Source organism: Bombina bombina, chromosome 9 (genome assembly GCF_027579735.1).
Source record: "Bombina bombina isolate aBomBom1 chromosome 9, aBomBom1.pri, whole genome shotgun sequence".
NCBI lineage: Eukaryota > Metazoa > Chordata > Amphibia > Anura > Bombinatoridae > Bombina > Bombina bombina.
Genome location: NC_069507.1, coordinates 8,086,153 through 8,105,913, shown reverse-complemented (window position 1 = coordinate 8,105,913; position 19,761 = coordinate 8,086,153). Strand labels below are relative to the sequence as shown.

Sequence of the window (19,761 nt, the reverse complement as noted above, 5' to 3'; positions counted from 1 at the left end):
CTGGTATTGAATTACATGAGTATTCCAGTACATGGATTCTAAAATGTCTATTTAGTTATATTGTACGTAGAGACGAGCTGGTATTGAATTACATGAGTATTCCAGTACATGGATTCTATAATGTCCATTCAGTTATATTGTACGTCCAGATGAGCTGGTATTGAATTACATGAGTATTCCAGTACATGGATTCTAAAATGTCTATTTAGTTATATTGTACGTCCAGACGAGCTGGTATTGAATTACATGAGTATTCCAGTACATGGATTCTAAAATGTCTATTTAGTTATATTGTACGTAGAGACGAGCTGGTATTGAATTACATGAGTATTTCAGCACATGGATTCTATAATGTCCATTCAGTTATATTGTACGTCCAGACGAGCTGGTATTGAATTACATGAGTATTCCAGTACATGGATTCTATAATGTCTATTTAGTTATATTGTACGTCCAGACGAGCTGGTATTGAATTACATGAGTATTCCAGTACATGGATTCTATAATGTCTATTTAGTTATATTGTACGTCCAGACGAGCTGGTATTGAATTACATGAGTATTCCAGTACATGGATTCTATAATGTCTATTTAGTTATATTGTACGTAGAGACGAGCTGGTATTGAATTACATGAGTATTCCAGTACATGGATTCTATAATGTCTATTTAGTTATATTGTACGTCCAGATGAGCTGGTATTGAATTACATGAGTATTCCAGTACATGGATTCTATAATGTCTATTTAGTTATATTGTACGTAGAGACGAGCTGGTATTGAATTACATGAGTATTCCAGTACATGGATTCTATAATGTCTATTTAGTTATATTATACGTAGAGATGAGCTGGTATTGAATTACATGAGTATTCCAGTACATGGATTCTATAATGTCTATTTAGTTATATTGTACGTAGAGACGAGCTGGTATTGAATTACATGAGTATTCCAGTACATGGATTCTATAATGTCTATTTAGTTATATTGTACGTAGAGACGAGCTGGTATTGAATTACATGAGTATTCCAGTACATGGATTCTATAATGTCTATTTAGTTATATTGTACGTCCAGACGAGCTGGTATTGAATTACATGAGTATTCCAGTACATGGATTCTATAATGTCTATTTAGTTATATTGTACGTCCAGACGAGCTGGTATTGAATTACATGAGTATTCCAGTACATGGATTCTATAATGTCTATTTAGTTATATTGTACGTAGAGACGAGCTGGTATTGAATTACATGAGTATTCCAGTACATGGATTCTATAATGTCTATTTAGTTATATTGTACGTACAGACGAGCTGGTATTGAATTACATGAGTATTCCAGTACATGGATTCTATAATGTCTATTTAGTTATATTGTACGTCCAGACGAGCTGGTATTGAATTACATGAGTATTCCAGTACATGGATTCTATAATGTCTATTTAGTTATATTGTACGTCCAGACGAGCTGGTATTGAATTACATGAGTATTCCAGTACATGGATTCTATAATGTCTATTTAGTTATATTGTACGTCCAGACGAGCTGGTATTGAATTACATGAGTATTCCAGTACATGGATTCTATAATGTCTATTTAGTTATATTGTACGTAGAGACGAGCTGGTATTGAATTACATGAGTATTTCAGTACATGGATTCTATAATGTCTATTTAGTTATATTGTACGTCCAGACGAGCTGGTATTGAATTACATGAGTATTCCAGTACATGGATTCTATAATGTCTATTTAGTTATATTGTACGTAGAGACGAGCTGGTATTGAATTACATGAGTATTCCAGTACATGGATTCTATAATGTCTATTTAGTTATATTGTACGTAGAGACGAGCTGGTATTGAATTACATGAGTATTTCAGTACATGGATTCTATAATGTCTATTTAGTTATATTGTACGTCCAGACGAGCTGGTATTGAATTACATGAGTATTCCAGTACATGGATTCTATAATGTCTATTTAGTTATATTGTACGTCCAGACGAGCTGGTATTGAATTACATGAGTATTCCAGTACATGGATTCTATAATGTCTATTTAGTTATATTGTACGTCCAGACGAGCTGGTATTGAATTACATGAGTATTCCAGTACATGGATTCTATAATGTCCATTCAGTTATATTGTACGTCCAGATGAGCTGGTATTGAATTACATGAGTATTCCAGTACATGGATTCTATAATGTCTATTTAGTTATATTGTACGTCCAGGTGAGCTGGTATTGAATTACATGAGTATTCCAGTACATGGATTCTATAATGTCTATTTAGTTATATTGTACGTAGAGACGAGCTGGTATTGAATTACATGAGTATTCCAGTACGTGGATTCTATAATGTCTATTTAGTTATATTGTACGTAGAGACGAGCTGGTATTGAATTACATGAGTATTCCAGTACATGGATTCTATAATGTCTATTTAGTTATATTGTACGTAGAGACGAGCTGGTATTGAATTACATGAGTATTCCAGTACATGGATTCTATAATGTCTATTTAGTTATATTGTACGTCCAGACGAGCTGGTATTGAATTACATGAGTATTCCAGTACATGGATTCTATAATGTCTATTTAGTTATATTGTACGTAGAGACGAGCTGGTATTGAATTACATGAGTATCCCAGTACATGGATTCTAAAATGTCTATTTAGTTATATTGTACGTAGAGACGAGCTGGTATTGAATTACATGAGTATTCCAGTACATGGATTCTATAATGACTATTTAGTTATATTGTACGTCCAGACGAGCTGGTATTGAATTACATGAGTATTCCAGTACATGGATTCTAAAATGTCTATTTAGTTATATTGTACGTCCAGACGAGCTGGTATTGAATTACATGAGTATTCCAGTACATGGATTCTATAATGTCTATTTAGTTATATTGTACGTCCAGACGAGCTGGTATTGAATTACATGAGTATTCCAGTACATGGATTCTATAATGTCTATTTAGTTATATTGTACGTAGAGACGAGCTGGTATTGAATTACATGAGTATTCCAGTACATGGATTCTATAATGTCTATTTAGTTATATTGTACGTAGAGACGAGCTGGTATTGAATTACATGGATTCTATAATGTCTATTTAGTTATATTGTACGTCCAGACGAGCTGGTATTGAATTACATGAGTATTTCAGTACATGGATTCTATAATGTCTATTTAGTTATATTGTACGTAGAGATGAGCTGGTATTGAATTACATGAGTATTCCAGTACATGGATTCTATAATGTCTATTTAGTTATATTGTACGTCCAGACGAGCTGGTATTGAATTACATGAGTATTCCAGTACATGGATTCTATAATGTCTATTTAGTTATATTGTACGTTCAGACGAGCTGGTATTGAATTACATGAGTATTCCAGTACATGGATTCTATAATGTCTATTTAGTTATATTGTACGTCCAGACGAGCTGGTATTGAATTACATGAGTATTCCAGTACATGGATTCTATAATGTCTATTTAGTTATATTGTACGTTCAGACGAGCTGGTATTGAATTACATGAGTATTTCAGTACATGGATTCTATAATGTCTATTTAGTTATATTGTACGTCCAGACGAGCTGGTATTGAATTACATGAGTATTCCAGTACATGGATTCTATAATGTCTATTTAGTTATATTGTACGTAGAGACGAGCTGGTATTGAATTACATGAGTATTCCAGTACATGGATTCTATAATGTCTATTTAGTTATATTGTACGTCCAGACGAGCTGGTATTGAATTACATGAGTATTCCAGTACATGGATTCTATAATGTCTATTTAGTTATATTGTACGTCCAGACGAGCTGGTATTGAATTACATGAGTATTCCAGTACATGGATTCTATAATGTCTATTTAGTTATATTGTACGTTCAGACGAGCTGGTATTGAATTACATGAGTATTCCAGTACATGGATTCTATAATGTCTATTTAGTTATATTGTACGTAGAGACGAGCTGGTATTGAATTACATGAGTATTCCAGTACATGGATTCTATAATGTCTATTTAGTTATATTGTACGTAGAGACGAGCTGGTATTGAATTACATGAGTATTCCAGTACATGGATTCTATAATGTCTATTTAGTTATATTGTACGTCCAGACGAGCTGGTATTGAATTACATGAGTATTCCAGTACATGGATTCTATAATGTCTATTTAGTTATATTGTACGTCCAGACGAGCTGGTATTGAATTACATGAGTATTCCAGTACATGGATTCTATAATGTCTATTTAGTTATATTGTACGTAGAGACGAGCTGGTATTGAATTACATGAGTATTTCAGTACATGGATTCTATAATGTCTATTTAGTTATATTGTACGTCCAGACGAGCTGGTATTGAATTACATGAGTATTCCAGTACATGGATTCTATAATGTCTATTTAGTTATATTGTACGTCCAGACGAGCTGGTATTGAATTACATGAGTATTCCAGTACATGGATTCTATAATGTCTATTTAGTTATATTGTACGTCCAGACGAGCTGGTATTGAATTACATGAGTATTCCAGTACATGGATTCTATAATGTCCATTCAGTTATATTGTACGTCCAGATGAGCTGGTATTGAATTACATGAGTATTCCAGTACATGGATTCTATAATGTCTATTTAGTTATATTGTACGTCCAGGTGAGCTGGTATTGAATTACATGAGTATTCCAGTACATGGATTCTATAATGTCTATTTAGTTATATTGAACGTCCAGACGAGCTGGTATTGAATTACATGAGTATTCCAGTACATGGATTCTAAAATGTCTATTTAGTTATATTGTACGTAGAGACGAGCTGGTATTGAATTACATGAGTATTCCAGTACATGGATTCTATAATGTCCATTCAGTTATATTGTACGTAGAGACGAGCTGGTATTGAATTACATGAGTATTTCAGTACATGGATTCTATAATGTCCATTCAGTTATATTGTACGTCCAGATGAGCTGGTATTGAATTACATGAGTATTCCAGTACATGGATTCTATAATGTCTATTTAGTTATATTGTACGTAGAGACGAGCTGGTATTGAATTACATGAGTATTCCAGTACGTGGATTCTATAATGTCTATTTAGTTATATTGTACGTAGAGACGAGCTGGTATTGAATTACATGAGTATTCCAGTACATGGATTCTATAATGTCTATTTAGTTATATTGTACGTAGAGACGAGCTGGTATTGAATTACATGAGTATTCCAGTACATGGATTCTATAATGTCTATTTAGTTATATTGTACGTCCAGACGAGCTGGTATTGAATTACATGAGTATTCCAGTACATGGATTCTATAATGTCTATTTAGTTATATTGTACGTAGAGACGAGCTGGTATTGAATTACATGAGTATCCCAGTACATGGATTCTAAAATGTCTATTTAGTTATATTGTACGTAGAGACGAGCTGGTATTGAATTACATGAGTATTCCAGTACATGGATTCTATAATGACTATTTAGTTATATTGTACGTCCAGACGAGCTGGTATTGAATTACATGAGTATTCCAGTACATGGATTCTAAAATGTCTATTTAGTTATATTGTACGTCCAGACGAGCTGGTATTGAATTACATGAGTATTCCAGTACATGGATTCTATAATGTCTATTTAGTTATATTGTACGTCCAGACGAGCTGGTATTGAATTACATGAGTATTCCAGTACATGGATTCTATAATGTCTATTTAGTTATATTGTACGTAGAGACGAGCTGGTATTGAATTACATGAGTATTCCAGTACATGGATTCTATAATGTCTATTTAGTTATATTGTACGTAGAGACGAGCTGGTATTGAATTACATGGATTCTATAATGTCTATTTAGTTATATTGTACGTCCAGACGAGCTGGTATTGAATTACATGAGTATTTCAGTACATGGATTCTATAATGTCTATTTAGTTATATTGTACGTAGAGATGAGCTGGTATTGAATTACATGAGTATTCCAGTACATGGATTCTATAATGTCTATTTAGTTATATTGTACGTCCAGACGAGCTGGTATTGAATTACATGAGTATTCCAGTACATGGATTCTATAATGTCTATTTAGTTATATTGTACGTTCAGACGAGCTGGTATTGAATTACATGAGTATTCCAGTACATGGATTCTATAAATGTCTATTTAGTTATATTGTACGTCCAGACGAGCTGGTATTGAATTACATGAGTATTCCAGTACATGGATTCTATAATGTCTATTTAGTTATATTGTACGTTCAGACGAGCTGGTATTGAATTACATGAGTATTTCAGTACATGGATTCTATAATGTCTATTTAGTTATATTGTACGTCCAGACGAGCTGGTATTGAATTACATGAGTATTCCAGTACATGGATTCTATAATGTCTATTTAGTTATATTGTACGTAGAGACGAGCTGGTATTGAATTACATGAGTATTCCAGTACATGGATTCTATAATGTCTATTTAGTTATATTGTACGTCCAGACGAGCTGGTATTGAATTACATGAGTATTCCAGTACATGGATTCTATAATGTCTATTTAGTTATATTGTACGTCCAGACGAGCTGGTATTGAATTACATGAGTATTCCAGTACATGGATTCTATAATGTCTATTTAGTTATATTGTACGTTCAGACGAGCTGGTATTGAATTACATGAGTATTCCAGTACATGGATTCTATAATGTCTATTTAGTTATATTGTACGTAGAGACGAGCTGGTATTGAATTACATGAGTATTCCAGTACATGGATTCTATAATGTCTATTTAGTTATATTGTACGTCCAGACGAGCTGGTATTGAATTACATGAGTATTCCAGTACATGGATTCTATAATGTCTATTTAGTTATATTGTACGTCCAGACGAGCTGGTATTGAATTACATGAGTATTCCAGTACATGGATTCTATAATGTCTATTTAGTTATATTGTACGTCCAGACGAGCTGGTATTGAATTACATGAGTATTCCAGTACATGGATTCTATAATGTCTATTTAGTTATATTGTACGTAGAGACGAGCTGGTATTGAATTACATGAGTATTCCAGTACATGGATTCTATAATGTCTATTTAGTTATATTGTACGTCCAGATGAGCTGGTATTGAATTACATGAGTATTCCAGTACATGGATTCTATAATGTCTATTTAGTTATATTGTACGTTCAGACGAGCTGGTATTGAATTACATGAGTATTCCAGTACATGGATTCTATAATGTCTATTTAGTTATATTGTACGTAGAGACGAGCTGGTATTGAATTACATGAGTATTCCAGTACATGGATTCTATAATGTCTATTTAGTTATATTGTACGTAGAGACGAGCTGGTATTGAATTACATGAGTATTCCAGTACATGGATTCTATAATGTCTATTTAGTTATATTGTACGTAGAGACGAGCTGGTATTGAATTACATGAGTATTCCAGTACATGGATTCTATAATGTCCATTCAGTTATATTGTACGTCCAGACGAGCTGGTATTGAATTACATGAGTATTCCAGTACATGGATTCTATAATGTCTATTTAGTTATATTGTACGTCCAGGTGAGCTGGTATTGAATTACATGAGTATTCCAGTACATGGATTCTATAATGTCTATTTAGTTATATTGTACGTCCAGACGAGCTGGTATTGAATTACATGAGTATTCCAGTACATGGATTCTATAATGTCTATTTAGTTATATTGTACGTAGAGACGAGCTGGTATTGAATTACATGAGTATTCCACTACATGGATTCTATAATGTCTATTTAGTTATATTGTACGTAGAGATGAGCTGGTATTGAATTACATGAGTATTCCAGTACATGGATTCTATAATGTCTATTTAGTTATATTGTACGTAGAGACGAGCTGGTATTGAATTACATGAGTATTCCAGTACATGGATTCTATAATGTCTATTTAGTTATATTGTACGTCCAGACGAGCTGGTATTGAATTACACGAGATCATTATTATGGTGTTTACATAACGGAGTGTTTCAGTACATGGATTCAGCTATATTGTAGGTACAGATGAATGATAACTAAATTCTGTTTTCACTAAATATACATTTCTATCGCGTCACATCACATGTAGATCAGTCACATTTGTTCAAGGGGTATTCAGTGGAGCCAACTCTCAAGGAATCAAAAAGCTTTCACCATAATGTAGCGTAAGAAAATGCAACTACTTCTGTATATCATGGTGCAGACATCTCAGCAGTGAGAGACAAACGCACGAGAAACTTACCAGACTTGTAGCGCACGGACAAGATTTCTTCCACCTGCTCAGAAAAGCCCATATCAAACATCATATCCACCTCGTCCAAAACCACATGCTTGAGAATCCGCAGATTCAGACTATGGTTCTGGATAAGATCCCTCACACGTCCGGGAGTCCCAACAAGGATATCAAGGCCGTCCTTTATAGTGAATACTGAAAGAAAAGCCTGGGTCAGATCCTGCTCAGGAGGCAATAAATAGGGGGGGCATAGATCAGCACTAGGTACTCACACTGCTGCTGGTACGGTGTTCCTCCATAGAAACAAGCCACTTTCAGCTTCTTAGTGATGCTGCGGATTTCATTCATGATCTGTATCGCCAGCTCTCTGGTGGGCGTAAGAATAAGCACCTGAGGAACAAGGTGAGGAACAGTAATCACCACCAAATACAGAGGGAACACAACTAGCGCCTTGTGTGTGACCTCATGACTTGTATAAAACCGCTGCTGCAGCAGATAAATGCGCTCAACATTAAAGGGATAGAAAAGCCAATTTTTTTTATTTCATGATTCAGATAGAACTTTCTAAGTTACTCCTATAATCAATTTGTCTTCGTTCTCTTGGTATCATTTGTTGAAGGAGCACTACTGGTTTCTAACTGAACACATGAGTGAGCAAATGACAAATTGTATGTTCTGTCTGAATCATGAAAGACAATTTTGGGGGTTTAAGTGCAAAATTCTATTAAAAAAGGGACATGACAAAATTCAGACAAAACTATTTTAAACAACTTTCCAATTTTCTTATATTTAATTTGCTTTGTACTCAAATTCCTTTGTTAAAAAGCATATCTGGTTAGGATCAGGAGTAATGAACTACTGGGAGCTAGCTGTTTATTGGTGGCTGCACAAATATGTCATTGGCTCATCTGATATGCTTAGTTAGCTCTTACAGGCTATGATTGTATACTCTTTATGAACCATAAAAGATAAATGTAAAGTTTCATGTCCCTTTAAAGTGCCATACATAGCTTAAAGGGACAGTGCATCTTATTCTTCTGAGATTTGTATTTGCGAGCCATTGGCTGCCTGTGACTGTTTATAGGCGGTGCATCTTATTCTCACGAGATCGGTTTGCGAGCTATTGGCTGCCTGTGACTGTTTATAGGCGGTGCATCTTATTCTCACGAGATCGGTTTGCGAGCTATTGGCTGCCTGTGACTGTTTATAGGCGGTGCATCTTATTCTCACGAGATCGGTTTGCGAGCTATTGGCTGCCTGTGACTGTTTATAGGCGGTGCATCTTATTCTCACGAGATCGGTTTGCGAGCTATTGGCTGCCTGTGACTGTTTATAGGCGGTGCATCTTATTCTCACGAGATCGGTTTGCAAGCTATTGGCTGCCTGTGACTGTTTATAGGCGGTGCATCTTATTCTCACGAGATCGGTTTGCGAGCTATTGGCTGCCAGTGACTGTTTATACGCGGTGCATCTTATTCTCACGAGATCGGTTTGCGAGCTATTGGCTGCCTGTGACTGTTTATAGGCGGTGCATCTTATTCTCACGAGATCGGTTTGCGAGCTATTGGCTGCCTGTGACTGTTTATAGGCGGTGCATCTTATTCTCACGAGATCTGTTTGCGAGCTATTGGCTGCCTGTGACTGTTTATAGGCGGTGCATCTTATTCTCACGAGATCGGTTTGCGAGCTATTGGCTGCCTGTGACTGTTTATACGCGGTGCATCTTATTCTCACGAGATCGGTTTGCGAGCTATTGGCTGCCTGTGACTGTTTATAGGCGGTGCATCTTATTCTCACGAGATCGGTTTGCGAGCTATTGGCTGCCTGTGACTGTTTATACGCGGTGCATCTTATTCTCACGAGATCGGTTTGCGAGCCATTGGCTGCCTGTGACTGTTTATAGGCGGTGCATCTTATTCTCACGAGATCGGTTTGCGAGCTATTGGCTGCCTGTGACTGTTTATACGCGGTGCATCTTATTCTCACGAGATCGGTTTGCGAGCCATTGGCTGCCTGTGACTGTTTATAGGCGGTGCATCTTATTCTCACGAGATCGGTTTGCGAGCTATTGGCTGCCTGTGACTGTTTATAGGCGGTGCATCTTATTCTCACGAGATCGGTTTGCGAGCTATTGGCTGCCTGTGACTGTTTATAGGCGGTGCATCTTATTCTCACGAGATCGGTTTGCGAGCTATTGGCTGCCTGTGACTGTTTATACGCGGTGCATCTTATTCTCACGAGATCGGTTTGCGAGCCATTGGCTGCCTGTGACTGTTTATAGGCGGTGCATCTTATTCTCACGAGATCGGTTTGCGAGCTATTGGCTGCCTGTGACTGTTTATAGGCGGTGCATCTTATTCTCACGAGATCGGTTTGCGAGCTATTGGCTGCCTGTGACTGTTTATAGGCGGTGCATCTTATTCTCACGAGATCTGTTTGCGAGCTATTGGCTGCCTGTGACTGTTTATACGCGGTGCATCTTATTCTCACGAGATCTGTTTGCGAGTTATTGGCTGCCTGTGACTGTTTATACGCGGTGCATCTTATTCTCACGAGATCTGTTTGCGAGTTATTGGCTGCCTGTGACTGTTTATAGGCGGTGCATCTTATTCTCACGAGATCTCTGCTTGTGAGCTATTGGCTGCCTGTGACTGTTTATACGCGGTGCATCTTATTCTCACGAGATCTCTGCTTGCGAGCTATTGGCTGCCTGTGACTGTTTATACGCGGTGCATCTTATTCTCACGAGATCTCTGCTTGCGAGCTATTGGCTGCCTGTAATAAACGTACACTTGAATTATAGCTGCGCTTTCTTCTGTGTTTGGTTTTGAATGCTAAACAAATGTTTTACAAAGCAAACGATTCAGACAACGTGATTTCAAGCAACTTTTCAATCTACTTTCATTAAATTTGCTTTGTTCACTTGAATCCTTTGTTTCAGAGTAAAGTTAGGTAGGCTGATAGGCGCTCGGGAGTGTGCACGTGTCTTTAGCAGTCTATGGCTGCATTGTTTGCAAGTATGTTTAGTATTGCTATAAACATTGCTGCAAAAACTGCGGCCACCACGCTACTGAGGTAACCTGCAATTACCCTTTACAATATAAGAAAACTCTATGCAACCCATGTCACCTGGCTTGTCTGTCGCTTATAACTATAGAACCGATTAACCTTTACTTGCTGCAGTTGTTTAATGGTTAAACTCATCCTACTGGTTTCCTTGTGTGCAGGAGAAACTCTGTACAGAAAAAACCCTACAAATTAGGGACAGATATGTGGCAGGGTTAGGTATGAGCCTATTTGATTTTCCAGCTTAAAAAGGGACACTCAGAATAAAGAAAACTTTTATGACTCAGAAAGAGCAGAATTTTTCACACTTTCCAAATTACTTCAATTTTGCACAGTCTATTTAAGAACAGTTTTTGGGGAACAAGCTCCTACAGAGCACGTGCACAAGATCACAGGGTATACGTATACTAGTCTGTGATTGGCTGGTGTGTCACATGATACAAGGGGCCGGAAAATGGGAGAGAAAAAAATAAAAAGTTAAGAAAAACTACGGCTTATTAGAAATTCAGAGTAGGCGTTAAATCATTGTCTTTATTATGCACTTCTACTGCATTGAGTGGTCAGTTAAACTACAGCAAAAGGGGCAAAATAAATAATGAAAGGATGTTGCATTACAGCATATTACAACCTAAGCGTTTTTAAAACAAATAAAGGGGGCTTTAATACATGAAGTATAAGATTGCTGTTCTTAGCTGCTAACGAAGCCCACGGCAAAAACATTTTTTGCCAAGAGGTGACTTTTTCACCTCTTGGCAAATAGCCGTGCGGAAAATCCGGCTCCCAAGGGTGCACTGCTAAGCTGGATTTACCGCACAGCAATTGGCTAAAAGGTGAAAACGTCACCTCTCAAGCAAAACAGCAATCTGCCGTGGGCTTACTTAGCAGATCAGAACGCGAACGCTTGAAAAAAAATAAAGGAGCTTTCTACATGAAGTATCAAGTCCCCTTTATTGGTTTCAACAGTCAAGCCTAGTGTTTCACTTTAAGGGGTGTACTATCCCTTAGAAAATTCAGCGGACAAGTGATATATAGCGGACACATACCCTGGGTGCTCTTCCTCTGACCAGCGGTTCCGTCTCCAGCTTTAGCTTTTCTATAAGCGGGAGGGCGAATGATAAGGTTTTCCCAGTGCCAGTCCGCGACTGCACCACCAGATCTTTACCGCTGTTCACAACATGGAATGTTTTGACTTGAATAGGGAAGAGATAAGTGACGCCTTTAGCTACAGGGGGATAAAAACAAAAAAAAAAAAGTGTCATGTGATGCTGAGACAAGACAGGCAATACATTAGTATCCAGAGTAACCCCACACCAGCGTTACACATTCAGGCATTAAAGGGAACTTGCTTCAGACACAGTACATTAGAGCAGCGACCACTGGTGGTCCACGAGAAGATGTTGGTGGTCCTTGACACCATCAAGCAGGAATTAATCTCCTCTGATAGTATCACCCCTGTCACACAGCAAATCCCTACAGTGCCTGGTTGGACATCAGTGAAAACCGACGGAGGAGTTAAATTACAAATTTCCCTATGCACATTGCGTAGTACTGCGCACCTTGCGTAGCTAGATTGTATTTTTAACTCCTCCCGCCCGGCGTGCTGCTCGGAGGAAGATGCATCCATTCTAAAGCCAGCAGAGGTTGGTAAAGTCTTGGCTTAGAATAGTGTAATTAAAGTAGAGCTGCAACAACTAATCGGCATAATCGATAATAATCGATTATGAAAATAGTTGTCAACGAATCTCATAATCGATTAGTTGGTCTGTGCACAGCACCAGCTGCTTCACTCCAATGAGCTCCTGCACAGGGTATTGTGTTTTATGTCCTTAGCCTAAAGGACGTCTACAGACATCTACTTTTCACTTTTTCAGGACAGTATAAGTTTACAACTACCCCTGGCTTATATGCAACCCAGATATAAAATAGTCATCATTTGGATTGTTTATATTAAATCTGGTGATATGGAACTATGCTTTTAACCTATCCCCTAGATTGATGGGAGCTATTTAAATTGATGTGCACTATTATCTGTTTGCACAATTATTAGCGTATTGCTTGCTATTGCTGATTATATGTACTGTATAAACAAACGTGTAAGGCTTTGTCCTGTTATTGATGTATAGGGGCATATGTATCAAGCTCCGTATGGAGCATGATTCCCCGTGTTTCTGGCGAGCCTGCAGGCTCGCCAGAAACAGCAGTTATGAAGCAGCGGTCACAAGGACCGCTGCTCCATAACCTGTCCGTCTGCTCTGAGCAGGCGGACACACATAGTCGGAAATCAACACGATCGAGTACGGGTTGTGAGCTGCTGGTGCAATGCTGAATACGGCGAGCGTATTGCTCGCCGTATTCAGCGAGATCTGGCGGACCTGATCCGCAGTGTCGGATCAGGTCTGCCAGACCATGATAACTAGAGGCCATTGTCCTTAGCGCTTTTGATTTGTTTTTTTATTGTTATAATATGTATCAGATTCAACCTTTATAAATATATATCTTATTTTTAGAGCGGACTAGATATTTTCCCCTAACCTTATAGCTGGTTATTTACCATTGCATATAGATATTCAAGATATTGTATATGTTAGAATGAAGTAAAGGGTTACTTTATTGAGAGGCCCCTTGCCAAGGTGGAAATCCCACTTTGGTGAAATTGGCAAAACCCTACTTATACATCTCAAGCACATCAACACCATCTTAGTGCCTTATTCTCTGCTGCAGGAAATATAGCTGCAAACAGAGAACCAGCCTTAGCCAGAAGCATGTTGACACGTTGAGATTTTTTCATTTCAATGCAAAGTTTCTGAAAGAGTGAATAACAGAATGTTATTAACAGTGATAGTCTAACTCTTTCTAGTTCTACCTCTTTTCAAACAGTTTGTGGTTTTGTTTAATTATAAAACTGTGCTCTGCTGCTTAAAAATTGATCAAACAGTTGTGTTGATGTAAAGTTTTAGTCTGAAGTTTATATTTGTAACACTCAGTGTGTGTATTTTATTTTAAAAAATAGGAAACAATTAATAAAAAAAATTTTATCCGATTAATCGAAAAAAATAAAATCGGCCGATTAATCGATTATGAAGATAATCGTTAGTTGCAGCCCTAAATTAAAGTATATAAAAAAAGAAAATCTTAAAAAACATCTCTCTTATATTTCATTTATTTTCTTTACCAGTCTCTTTGTAGTAATTTTCCTAATTCCTTCAGATGGACTTACATTACTGTTTGTCTTCCTCTCCTCCATCTTTTTTTTTTTTAATATTAAATAATTTTTCTGCGCACAAAGCCATTCCACCTGAATTCCAGTAATTGTCATCCAACAGGTCAGCTATATCCCACCAGTATTACAGTAATTGCCAGTAACATCAGTCGTGGTTAGCTCACATACATATTGAGAGCTTTCTGATATAAACTTAATTTATGACACCAATGTCTGTCCATGACCATAAGTAGTTTTGAATAATTCCTAACTGGGGAGGTCACTTAGAAGTCTTGTGCCCAGAGGCAGAACTTTACTTCACTTTCTGCAATGAGATTTGTTTTTGTGAAAAATGTTCTGCAGGTCATTTTGAAATAAAATAACATTTTGAATTAGGGAGTTACACAAAAGCACCAGTTCAGCTGCAATGTGTTGTTTAACTGGAAAGTCAAGACATTTTTAACTTTTATAATATAGGGCAGCAGTTGAAAGTTGCATTGCAAATTAGCTGCAGACAAATAAAAATGTAAGTTTTGAAAATATCTCAAATTTGTTTCCTTTTCTCTTAGCTCACAAGAACATTTTACATTAAAAAGTCACAGCTTTGCAGACTGGAAAAGGCTAGGGTTGCGTGATTAAAAAAATTCCCTGACAGCCACTCACTGCTGCTTTGCAGCGCTGCTCCATATTAGACTGTTCTCTTCAAACAGCACTTTTCTCTGGATGCACTGTGTTAAGGAAAACTTACACAATGCAGCCACAGCAAAGCTCTGTTTGAAGAGAACAGTCTAATGTGGAGCAGCACTGCAAAGCAGCAGTGAAAGTTAAAGCGCTAACAGGTCCGCCATGTGTCCTGTTCTTTCTGCAGACATGATGCATTTTCTGCGATGACATCTCAGATCACAGCAGGTTCTGCCATGGGGGTCTTGTGGTTCTTTTAAACAATTATTTTTTCCCCACTTTCTGCCTCTGTTTCCAGCTCAAAGTTGGAACTCACTCTTCATCTGTGATTTAGAAGTCCTCTCTCAGTTCTGTCATTCAGTTAGTTAATTCCAAAAAATACATTTTTAAAAATGTGTAAATATATACATAATGTAAACTTAGCTATGGTTATACTAGTTATGTACAGTATGTGTATAAATATATACATAATGTAAACTTAGCTATGGTTATACTAGTTATGTACAGTGTGTGTATAAATAAATACATAATGTAAACTTATCTATGGTTATACTAGTTATGTACAGTATGTGTGTGTATAAATATATACATAATGTAAACTTAGCTATGGTTATACTAGTTATGTACAGTGTGTGTATAAATATATACATAATGTAAACTTAGCTATGGTTATACTAGTTATGTACAGTGTGTGTATAAATATATACATAATGTAAACTTAGCTATGGTTATACTAGTTATGTACAGTGTGTGTATAAATATATACATAATGTAAACTTAGCTATGGTTATACTAGTTATGTACAGTGTGTGTATAAATATATACATAATGTAAACTTAGCTATGGTTATACTAGTTATGTACAGTGTGTGTATAAATATATACATAATGTAAACTTAGCTATAGTTATACTAGTTATGTACAGTGTGTGTATAAATATATACATAATGTAAACTTAGCTATGGTTATACTAGTTATGTACAGTGTGTGTATAAATATATACATAATGTAAACTTAGCTATAGTTATACTAGTTATGTACAGTGTGTGTATAAATATATACATAATGTAAACTTAGCTATAGTTATACTAGTTATGTACAGTGTGTGTATAAATATATACATAATGTAAACTTAGCTATGGTTATACTAGTTATGTACAGTGTGTGTATAAATATATACATAATGTAAACTTATCTATGGTTATACTAGTTATGTACAGTGTGTGTATAAATATATACATAATGTAAACTTATCTATGGTTATACTAGTTATGTACAGTGTGTGTATAAATATATACATAATGTAAACTTAGCTATGGTTATACTAGTTATGTACAGTGTGTGTATAAATATATACATAATGTAAACTTAGCTATGGTTATACTAGTTATGTACAGTGTGTATAAATATATACATAATGTAAACTTAGCTATGGTTATACTAGTTATGTACAGTGTGTGTATAAATATATACATAATGTAAACTTAGCTATAGTTATTTATACTAGTTATGTACAGTGTGTGTGTATAAATATATACATAATGTAAACTTAGCTATGGTTATACTAGTTATGTACAGTATGTGTGTGTATAAATATATACATAATGTAAACTTAGCTATGGTTATACCAGTTATGTACAGTGTGTGTATAAATATATACATAATGTAAACTTAGCTATGGTTATACTAGTTATGTACAGTGTGTGTATAAATAAATACATAATGTAAACTTATCTATGGTTATACTAGTTATGTACAGTGTGGGTATAAATATATACATAATGTAAACTTAGCTATAGTTATACTAGTTATGTACAGTGTGTGTATAAATATATACATAATGTAAACTTAGCTATGGTTATACTATTTATGTACAGTGTGGGTATAAATATATACATAATGTAAACTTAGCTATGGTTATACTAGTTATGTACAGTGTGGGTATAAATATATACATAATGTAAACTTAGCTATAGTTATACTAGTTATGTACAGTATGTGTGTGTATAAATATATACATAATGTAAACTTATCTATGGTTATACTAGTTATGTACAGTGTGTGTATAAATAAATACATAATGTAAACTTATCTATGGTTATACTAGTTATGTACAGTGTGTGTATAAATATATACATAATGTAAACTTAGCTATGGTTATACTAGTTATGTACAGTGTGGGTATAAATATATACATAATGTAAACTTAGCTATGGTTATACTAGTTATGTACAGTGTGGGTATAAATATATACATAATGTAAACTTAGCTATAGTTATACTAGTTATGTACAGTATGTGTGTGTATAAATATATACATAATGTAAACTTAGCTATAGTTATACTAGTTATGTACAGTATGTGTGTGTATAAATATATACATAATGTAAACTTAGCTATAGTTATACTAGTTATGTACAGTGTGTGTATAAATATATACATAATGTAAACTTAGCTATAGTTATACTAGTTATGTACAGTATGTGTGTGTATAAATATATACATAATGTAAACTTAGCTATGGTTATACTAGTTATGTACAGTGTGGGTATAAATATATACATAATGTAAACTTAGCTATAGTTATACACAGTGTGTGTATAAATATATACATAATGTAAACTTAGCTATGGTTATACTAGTTATGTACAGTGTGGGTATAAATATATACATAATGTAAACTTAGCTATAGTTATACTAGTTATGTACAGTGTGTGTATAAATATATACATAATGTAAATGTAACTATGGTTATACTAGTTATGTACAGTATGTGTATAAATATATACATAATGTAAACTTAGCTATGGTTATACTAGTTATGTACAGTGTGTGTATAAATATATACATAATGTAAACTTAGCTATGGTTATACTAGTTATGTACAGTGTGTGTATAAATATATACATAATGTAAACTTAGCTATGGTTATACTAGTTATGTACAGTGTGTGTATAAATATATACATAATGTAAACTTAGCTATGGTTATACTAGTTATGTACAGTGTGTGTATAAATATATACATAATGTAAACTTAGCTATGGTTATACTAGTTATGTACAGTGTGTGTATAAATATATACATAATGTAAACTTAGCTATAGTTATACTAGTTATGTACAGTGTGTGTATAAATACATACATAATGTAAACTTAGCTATAGTTATACTAGTTATGTACAGTGTGTGTATAAATATATACATAATGTAAACTTAGCTATAGTTATACTAGTTATGTACAGTGTGTGTATAAATATATACATAATGTAAACTTAGCTATGGTTATACTAGTTATGTACAGTGTGTGTATAAATATATACATAATGTAAACTTAGCTATAGTTATACTAGTTATGTACAGTGTGGGTATAAATATATACATAATGTAAATGTAACTATGGTTATACTAGTTATGTACAGTGTGTGTGTATAAATATATACATAATGTAAACTTAGCTATGGTTATACTAGTTATGTACAGTGTGTGTGTATAAATAAATACATAATGTAAACTAAGCTATGTTTATACTAGTTATGTACAGTGTGTGTGTATAAATATATACATAATGTAAACTTAGCTATAGTTATACTAGTTATGTACAGTGTGTGTGTATAAATATATACATAATGTAAACTTAGCTATAGTTATACTAGTTATGTACAGTGTGTGTGTATAAATATATACATAATGTAAACTTAGCTATGGTTATACTAGTTATGTACAGTGTGGGTATAAATATATACATAATGTAAACTTAGCTATAGTTATACACAGTGTGTGTATAAATATATACATAATGTAAACTTAGCTATGGTTATACTAGTTATGTACAGTGTGTGTGTATAAATATATACATAATGTAAACTTAGCTATAGTTATACTAGTTATGTACAGTGTGTGTGTATAAATATATACATAATGTAAACTTAGCTATAGTTATACTAGTTATGTACAGTGTGTGTGTATAAATATATACATAATGTAAACTTAGCTATGGTTATACTAGTTATGTACAGTGTGGGTATAAATATATACATAATGTAAATGTAACTATGGTTATACTAGTTATGTACAGTGTGTGTATAAATATATACATAATGTAAACTTAGCTATGGTTATACTAGTTATGTACAGTGTGGGTATAAATATATACATAATGTAAACTTAGCTATGGTTATACTAGTTATGTACAGTGTGGGTATAAATATATACATAATGTAACTATGGTTATACTAGTTATGTACAGTGTGTGTATAAATATATACATAATGTAAACTTAGCTATGTTTATACTAGTTATGTACAGTGTGTGTATATAAATATATACATAATGTAAACTTAGCTATGGTTATACTAGTTGTGTACAGTGTGTGTATAAATATATACATAATGTAAACTTAGCTATGGTTATACTAGTTATGTACAGTATGTGTGTGTATAAATATATACATAATGTAAACTTAGCTATGGTTATACTAGTTATGTACAGTGTGTGTATAAATATATACATAATGTAAACTTATCTATGGTTATACTAGTTATGTAC

General features: G+C 34.6%; 1 protein-coding gene across 1 annotated transcript in view; it reads right to left on the bottom strand.

Moving 5' to 3' along the window:
• Positions 1-19,761, bottom strand: part of DDX21 (DExD-box helicase 21) — a 102,767-nt gene that overhangs the window by 64,175 nt on the left and 18,831 nt on the right. Inside the window, exons 6-8 of the mRNA XM_053691860.1 lie at positions 12,382-12,560; positions 8,545-8,662; positions 8,282-8,467 (exon numbers count right to left, since the gene is read on the bottom strand). Coding sequence (XP_053547835.1) covers positions 8,282-8,467; positions 8,545-8,662; positions 12,382-12,560 — 483 coding nt within the window. The remainder of the gene's footprint in view (positions 1-8,281; positions 8,468-8,544; positions 8,663-12,381; positions 12,561-19,761) is intronic.